The sequence below is a fragment of the Propithecus coquereli genome, unplaced genomic scaffold, assembly GCF_000956105.1.
Source record: "Propithecus coquereli isolate 6110/MARCELLA unplaced genomic scaffold, Pcoq_1.0 Scaffold19, whole genome shotgun sequence".
NCBI classification, from domain to species: Eukaryota; Metazoa; Chordata; class Mammalia; order Primates; family Indriidae; genus Propithecus; species Propithecus coquereli.
The window spans coordinates 5,558,514-5,567,713 of record NW_012143856.1 but is presented as its reverse complement, the minus strand read 5'-3'; the positions used below and the strand labels follow the sequence as shown (position 1 = coordinate 5,567,713).

Sequence of the window (9,200 nt, the reverse complement as noted above, 5' to 3'; positions counted from 1 at the left end):
GTTTTGTTGAAGTTCATTTAATATTTTCCCTATAATTTTGTATATAACAAATACATAAAATTTCTGTATTTTAACTTTTTGCTACAGAGCTAATTGTATAAAATACATACATTCTCTAATCTAGCATATATGATAATTACTGCAAAACATTAACCATCACCTGCAGTGTGTTTGAAGACAGAAAATATTCCCAGCAATAGTCCTTTTCGTATCTGAAACCACGTCGCCTAGCTTCTTCCCAGCCCTATGGGACAAAGAAATGAAGAAATCTATTTATATTGCTCCCCAAAGCAAAGATTACTTACCAGTTTCTGCCTTTATTTTAATGATAGTTTAATCTTCTACTGATATTTAATTTTCTTTGTAAAAAATTCAAAGAATTTTATAATTTACAAACCAAAAAGACAAACACCCCACGATCACAGTCCTTAAGAGATTACCACTGCTGAAGTTCCAGAACTTTATACAATTAATTACAAGTTAAATAGTAATGTAAGGTGTCCCAAAAGTCGCCATACATAGGGAAAATGGGAAATTGTAGCTAAATGTACATTTACAAAATAATCATTACAAAATTTTTCCTTTGCAGTCTCCCTACAATTTTGTAAAATTTTTCCTTTGTAGTCTCCATACAATTTTGTAAAATTTTTCCTTTTTAGTTTCCATACAATTTTATAAAACTTTATAATGACTATTTTGTACATAAATGTATATTTAGCTACCATTTCTCATTTTCCCTATGTATGGCCATGTGTGGGACACCCTGTACATAAATTGTGTATTTTGCACAAAATCCCACTATAACTGTACATAACATTAATCAAAAAGAGCACACTGTTAAACTTCAATGCTATTATGTATTTTCAAATTCACAACCTTCTTTTAGCTAGAGAAGGAGGAAGTGGGGAAAAAGGAAAGACAAGCTGAATAAACTCAAAGGGAAAAAAACCCATACATTTTCCCATAATATGCAGTATAAAACTGAATCTACAGTTATAGAAAAAAAATGCTGCCTCTAAAAACCAAATTACATTTAAATTTTACAAAGATGGGTGATAAATGTTTATCTTTGGATAAGCTTGGCTTTTGGGAGCAGACAATGTCTCTCTAATCTGAATTATGTACATGATTATGATACTATATTAAAATGTTACATCTGAATATAGATATAGTTTATTAATAAATAGAGACTATGATGAATGTCAATAAGACAAGGATACCAAGAAATAATATCAAATACAAAATTTTAAAATAAATTGTTTACTTGTTCTATTATTACCAAAACAGACACTTTTCCCCAAAGGAGTAAATGTAATCAGCTATTACAAAATTGAAAATGAATTACAATTTTTTTCAAATGCTCACGTACTTTTAAACATTCTCAGCAATGCATTCCTGATATTTATGATATTATAGATTTTAAAAGGTTAAATGTGCTGATATCCTATTATCAGCTTTTCACTCGAATAATCTATCAGTACAGAACAAGTTTTTTTTAAATTAATTCATTTATTTTTACCTCAAATGCATTCACAACTGTTAGGTGGTCACTTCTACTATTCCTTGCCAATTCTTTTCTTCTTGCATCTGCAATCTTTTCTTTTCCCTTAATAAAAAACAGATAAAGGCAATTTAAATTGTTCTGATGCTGTAACAGAGCATTCTAATAAATAGCTAATAAAGGGTATCTAAGCAATCACTTTCTGTATCTAAAAATGCCTATACTTAATCTTTCTTACCAATGGAATGACAAAGGGATCTTTGAAGCTGAGACTAGCAGCAATAGTGAGTACTGGGTCTAAGCAACAGAACAGAGCTCCAAAAAGAATCATTTTTCCAATATGTGGTTCAACTGGTAATCGTGCTAAGTGGACTCCAAGAGGTGTCAATTCTTCCTGTTTATCCAAAGCATTCTGTAAAGGAAGAGTTTATGTTTAAAATAGACATTGTAAAACATTACATTTAAGGCTATTTTAGTTTGCTTTAGGCCAATACTCATTCTCGTAAGCCCAAATACCCTAATATTGTTCAGCTTTAGTTTTCTTCATCAAGACAAAAATTCTGAAGTCAGCAAAGGTTAGAAAGTTATTTAAACAGAAACAAAATTAATCCGCCAACTTGGCTTTTCAGTACATATTAGTAGAGAAATAACAGAAATAACAAACTAGCAAACTTTCAGTCAAATAAAGGAAATCACCTAGTATAAAGTACAATAGTTCTGGAAAAAACAAAAACAAAGGAGACACTATTATATATTTGAAATATGTAATGCATAACCCCTAGATCAGCAGTCCCCAATCTTTATGGCACCAGGGATAAGTTTCCTGGAAGATAATTTTTCCAGAGATGTTAGTGGGGGGGGTGCGGTGGTGGAGGCAGAGCTCAGGCAGTGATCTGAGTAATGGGGAGCGGCTGTAAAGACCTATGAAGCTTTACCCACCAGCTGCTGGTCACCTCCTGCTGTGCGCGCCCCCCTTTTCCTAAGCTTCATGGAAGACAATTTTTCCATGGGGGTGGGAGGGTATGGTGCCGAGCTCTACAGCCTGGTCTGTGGCCTGGGGATTGGGAACCATGGCCCTAGATTCTAGTAGTTTAGGTGGCATGAGACAGGAAGGCCAAAGATAAAAGACATATCTAGAACCCTGGGAAACAGGACTGACTTCTGCTCTGATTCCCTAGGTAACTTCATCCAACCATCCCACTGTGGAGAGCTAGAGAAGTGGCTTAAAGACGCCCAGGAATTAACAAAAGAATTACACGTCCAGAGAGGTGAGCCTATAAGCCCTATTTTCCTGGCAGAAGCAACATAAATTCTTGCTGGAGGAAGTTATCCTTATCCTGGGCTTTATTCAAATTTTTATCTACAAAGAATTTTGTAGAATTTCCAATACACAATTAAAATAGGTATACAAAGACACAAACAAGAAATAACAAAAAATAGAATCCATAAGCATCCCATCAGGCACAGATTTCTACTAAACATTTATGGAGACAATGCCCTCAACTTTAAAACTCTCTCAGAGAAAAAGATAAAGAAAAAAATCTTAATACTCTCAACTTGTTTTTTGAGCCTAGCATATCTTGATACCTAAATTTGACAGGAACATCTGATGAAAGGAAAACTACATATGAAAAACACAAAACAAAATAATGGCAAATTGAATTCTACCAAGTTAGACTTATTTTAAGAATAAAAACTTGTTAACATCTGAAACATTAATGTAATTCAACACATCAACAAACTAAAGAAGTCAGATCATAACTTTATCAGAAGCTTTTGGAAAAGGTGTTTGATAAAATTGATTATCTACCCATATATAATAAAAATTTCTTAGTAAACTAAGGATGTCCTTAATTTGATAACGGCTTCCACAAAAAAATCCTCAGCAAATTTTATACTCGATGACAACTTGTTGAAAGCTTTCTCTTTGAGAAGAACAAGACAAGATTTGTACACTATCATACTACTTCTGTTCAACATTGTACTAAGGGTCCTAGAGAATTGGAAAGGAATAAATAAAATTATTATTTAAAGTTGTGACTGTGTATGCAGAAAAAAAATCTACATACAGTTATTAGAATAAGGGTGTTTAACAGCATTAATGATTACAAGATCAATATTCGAAAACCAATTTCTTTTCTATATTAATCAGACTCACAAGAAAATGAAAAATTTAAAAGAGTAGAATCCAAAAATACCATTAACTTAGAAATAAATCTAAAAAAAGATGCATAAAACCTCTACACAGAAAACTCTTACAATACTGAGATAGATTAAATACCCAAATAAATGGAGGGATACATGATGTCCTTGTTTGCTAAGACTCAATACTGTAAAGATGTCAGTTCTCCCCAAATCGATGTACAGATTCAATGCAATCACAATCCAAATCCCAAGATTCTAAAATGTATTTGGAAATACAAAGCACAAAGGGCCAAGACACTCTTGAAAAAGATTGAAAAGGAGTGATTAGTTCTCCCAGATAGCAAGTTTTATTAATTACAAAGTTAGAGTAATAAAGGCAGCGTGGAACCCACTTAGGATAGAAATATAGACCAACAGAATAGAACAAAGCCTAGAAACAGACACACATATCTACTGACATTTGACCTATGACAAAGACTGCATAACAAAGAAGAAAAAAGGATGAATTTTTCTATAAACAGTGCTTGGTCAAGGGTCAACTGGATCTACATATGTAAAACCTTTGACTCCAACCTCACCACACACATACAAAATGAACTGCAGATGGATTATAGATTAAATGGGAAAGATAAAACAATGAACTTTTTAAAAATGTATGTTCATGATCCCAGAGTAGAGACTTATTAAAGGGCAAAAAGCAATAATCTTTGAGACTGATACATTTGATTACATTAAAATTAGGGACTTCTGTGTATCGAGATACTACTAAAAAGAGAAAAGGTGAAAATATAGACATGTGCAATATACAACTGATAAAGGGCTCAGATAAGGAGTACACAGGAAGTGTATAATGATTTACAATCTAACAGAAAAACGGGCACCAAAAATTTATAAAAGAGACCATCTAAATGGGCAAAAAACATGAAAAGTTGCTTATAAATTCAATGATACTTATGGAAATGCAAATTAAAACTACTACATACCTACCAGCATGGTTAGAATAAAAGACTGATAGTATTAGGTTATTAAGTATGAAATGTCAGATTTCCTTAACACATTTGACTGCCACACTAGAAAAAATATTTTTTTCTTTGGGGCCAGTGTTTTATTACAAAAATAGAATAAAAACTTCAAAAACAAAACAATCCTTTCTAATCTAATGAAAAATTTATTTTTTATTGTTTTCTGTGTGTGAGTTACATGCAATCTGAAAAATAATTCTTACGGCTCCCAAGGTGAAGAGATGTGAGTTACATATGTTTCATGAGGCCCCAGCCTCAAAACTAGCATGAGTTAAATACAACTCACATGACAGTTAATATGTTAAGTACTAAGTTTGACAGCTGATATCTCCGACATTTCATTTTGACACTTCTTGTTTCCTTTTTTATTGTGAAGGTACATCTTTATTCTTTCAACTGCATGTTTTGGCTTGTGATTATCTTTCCATTTTTTTTTAGAGCAATTTTTGTGAAACCATGTGTAAGTCAAAAATTAGTGTTATTGCTGAATACGAGTTCCACCGTGGAACCAATGCAGTGCAGACAGCTTGAAATATCAATGAAGTGTTTAAGTATATGGCTAACGAATGCACAGTACATCAATGCTTTGAGAAGTTTCATTCTGGTGATTTTAATCTTGAAAATGAGCCACGTGGCTGACCTGACACCAAGGTGGATAATGATATGCTGAAAGCTGTAGTAGAAGCAAATCCATCTCAATCTACATGTGAATTAGCAGCAAGCAAGGTTTGACGTTACCATTCCAACAATACTGGAATACCTGAAACAAATTGGCAAGGTAAAGAAGCTGGATGGATGGGTTCCAAGTGAGTTAAATGAGCATCAGAAGAGAAATTGTCTTGAAGCTTGCCTTTCTTTACTGTCACAACATAAAGGTGAACCATTTCTACACTGTATTATTATATGTGATGAAAAATGGATTCTTTTTGCAAGTGTTAGGCACAATGGCTGGATAAAGATAAAGTGCGGAAACATAGTCCCAAACCGAATATTCATCAAAAAATCCAATGGTGTCTGGTGGTCCAGTACTGATATCATGCACTATAGCTTCATGAAACCTGGTCAATCGATTATAGTGGATGTCTACTGCAACCAACTGGACGAAATGATGAGGATGCTTGCAATTAAACAGACTTGTGAACAGTGACATGCCAACCCTCTTGCAAGACAATGCTGTCACATGAACAACGTTGCTCAAACTACAGAAGCTGGACTTGGAAATTCTGTCATCCACCCTATTCACCACACCTTGCACCAACTGACTACCACTTCTTCCAGGCTTTGGACCACTTCTTGCAAGGAAAAATATTCAATTCTCAACAAGCTGTGGAAAACGCCTTTCACTATTTCATCACCACTTGCTCTCCAGGCTTCTTCATTGCTGGCAGACACAAGTTATCGGTAAGGTGGCAAAACTGTGTTGATAGTTTAGGTGCATACTTTGATTAATTGTACTACTTCTTGTTTGACACATGATAAAGTTTTAATTCAAAATCAGACATTTCAGATTTAATGACCTAATACCAAGTGTTGGTGAAGCTACAGAGCAATGGGAACTTTCATGCACCACTGGTAGGCGTGTAAGCAGTTTGGCAACTTTGGAAAACTGTTGGGCATTATCCACCAATCTTGATCATACATATATACCTGACATCTCAGTGTACCAGGAAACACTGACTATTGAAGAATATTCATACCAGCATTATATGTAATAGCTCAAAATTGGAAGTAACAAAAATGTCTTTCGGTACTCATAAAGTAAAATATGGCCTAAAAAAAAAGTAATGAGGACGAATCTCACAATGTTAAGTGAAAAAAATCTAGAGCCCTGTTCCCCTGACCAAAAAAAACCAAAAAAACAAAAAAACAAAAACCAAATTCTGTATGACTTCATGTAAAGTTCCAAAATAGGCAAAATTAAATTGAACTCTTTATAGAGATGCATACTTGTATGGTAAAACCATCAATAAAAAACAAGCAAGAGATTATCATTAAAGTCACAATAGAGGTTATTTTTGGGAGTAAGGGACAATGGAATAACTGGAACAGGGTATGGTACAAAGGGACTTTTAGCATACTGGGAATATTCTTACTTCTTAACATAAGTAAGTATTACATGGTGTTTAATTTGTGATAAATTATGAAGCTACACATTTTTGTTTTGCTCCCTTTTTCTAGATGCACAGGCTATTAATATATTTTACAATAAAAACATTTTTTAAAAATGTGGGCCTTAGACCCCACCATTGGCAAGGGTTTGTTGACCTTTTCACGATTGTGTTGCCTACAAATGGCTAAGACTGGCTTTTTTATTCAGTTGGGAGAGAGGAAGTCATCCCACTCAGGCTTCCGAGTCCAGCTGAGTCCTGTGGTTGTCCACCTCTACCATAAGTAAGTTGATTCTCTGATCACTACCTAGCTCTCCACAACCATATTCTATAAGCTAAAAGCCTAGAGGTGAAAAGAGGTCAATAGTAAAACCTTACTAGTTCCTAAAACACCAGTAACCTCATTAAATCTAATCCAAACTCTCATAGAGATGGGTATATAATTTATAATGCTTTTTCATTTAAACAGCTTATTATGTTAAAAGCTATTACAATATTTCAATATGACCAAATTCTCCAAGATTATCTGCATGGTTGGCCCCAAAAAACCTGTATAATATATAAAATGTGTCTTTGGCATCCTCTAACCTAGCACTAACCAATAGAACTTGTAACAATGACAGAAATGTTCTATTTCTGCACCATCCAATACAGTAGCCACTAATGCCTACAGAGCTTGTGAAATTTGTGAGTGCGATGAGATACTAAAGTTTCAATTTAATTCAAAATTTAAACTGCCACATATGGCTCTAGTGGCATGTATATTGGACAACACGGCTCTAACCCCTTGTACCTTTTTCCCCACACTAAACAATAACCAGTAGCTAGCTGTGTGCCCCTTTCAACATGGTCTTGTGCAGATATGGCTGAAGACTAAGTGGTCACTTAAGACACTGGAATTGGTTTCTTAAAACACTGACTCCATAAAAAGGAACTAATGAAATCAGAAAACCTTATCCTAAGAAAACAAGTTGTAATAGTAAAATGACAGATGGAAGAATACAGTATTTTGGAGAAAAGCCACCTGTTAGTGTCCCTTCAAAAAATACAAGAGTTGCCTTTATAAGATGACCATACTCGGACCATTAAGTTACTTGGACTTGACAAAAGCTCTAAAATATGGTAATCAGGAAGAGTGGAATAAACCAATCAAGTTCATTTCAAGAAAACATATGAAGACCAGTAACTTAAAAATTTCAAAATTTTATGTAATTTTAAATCAGGACTGCAATGAAATAAAACTGCAAAAAGAGCCCAGTCATATAAGAATATCAAAGCTATCAATATATAGCTTTCTAAAGCATATCTCATATCCTAAGCTGAGAGCCAACTGGTGAACCAATTTTGGCACTGCACATTCACTGGACTCCTTTGCAGTGATGAAAATAAATTTTACAATTAACTGGTTTACATGCTCTAACACTCTAAATTTGTCAGAATCTAAAAAAAACAAAAATCGAATTTACCAGTTCCATCAGGTGTCTTATGGAGAGCAACACTGCCTCACTTGATGGTGGATCCATTAACCTACTCAGAAAATAAGCAATTCCACCTAGCCTTAAAATCTGAAAGAGTGAGGGGAGAGACAAATATAATTAAACACATATCATACATTGACACAATAATAATTTGTGCTGAACACTCAAAGCATCAAACTTATATGTGATTTTCAAGTTATTTTACCAAAATGAATTAAAATTATACTTGTAAGTCTATCAAAATATGTTTAAAAGCCTATACTACTTTCTACCAGCACTCTATTAAATTTCTACTAAGAAAAGTAGCTGGCTAAAATATCAACAAACAAGTTGCTTATCAATTATCTTTAACATAAGATATCAACAGATATAAGATGCTGAAAAAATGGTAAGTAGTTAGGGATAACATTTTAAGATGTAATAAAAGTAGTTAACATTTATTGAGTACTTACCATGTGCCAGGAACCATTCAAGAATTTTATGAGGTTAACTTAAGTAACCTGCCCAATGCAACAGAACTAGCTTTTCAGGGGAGGTGGGATTCACACAGACAGCCTGGCTCCTCCAGATCAGTACATAATTACAAACTGTTTAATATACATTTGAAGGAAGTTTAACACATTGACTATCACATTAGAAAAAAAAATTTTCCTTGGAGCCACAATATTTTATTATGAAAATAGAATAAAAACTTTGAAAACAAAACGATCCTTTAGAATTTAATGAAAACAAATTTATTGACTTCTATTCATTTCCTCCATGTTTTTAGAATGAATTTGTCAGTATTAACTGTAACAATAAGAACATCAACAAGTAAGATTTTCATGAACCAACTGCAGGGTTTTGCCCAGGTTTTGCTTCACGAAGCCCTGAACTCAAAACTAGTGTGAGTTAAATATAACTCACATGGCAGTTAATGTATTAAATACACAACTTACTAACATAC

The 9,200-nt window shown here is 33.7% G+C and overlaps 1 protein-coding gene across 1 annotated transcript in view; it reads right to left on the bottom strand.

Annotated features, from left to right (window-relative positions):
• The window catches only part of DHX36 (DEAH (Asp-Glu-Ala-His) box polypeptide 36), a 71,534-nt gene that overhangs the window by 8,936 nt on the left and 53,398 nt on the right, over positions 1 to 9,200 (bottom strand). Inside the window, exons 8-12 of the mRNA XM_012642853.1 lie at positions 8,243 to 8,328; positions 1,740 to 1,913; positions 1,520 to 1,606; positions 161 to 244; positions 111 to 120 (exon numbers count right to left, since the gene is read on the bottom strand). Of these exons, the coding sequence (XP_012498307.1) occupies positions 111 to 120; positions 161 to 244; positions 1,520 to 1,606; positions 1,740 to 1,913; positions 8,243 to 8,328 (441 nt within the window). The remainder of the gene's footprint in view (positions 1 to 110; positions 121 to 160; positions 245 to 1,519; positions 1,607 to 1,739; positions 1,914 to 8,242; positions 8,329 to 9,200) is intronic.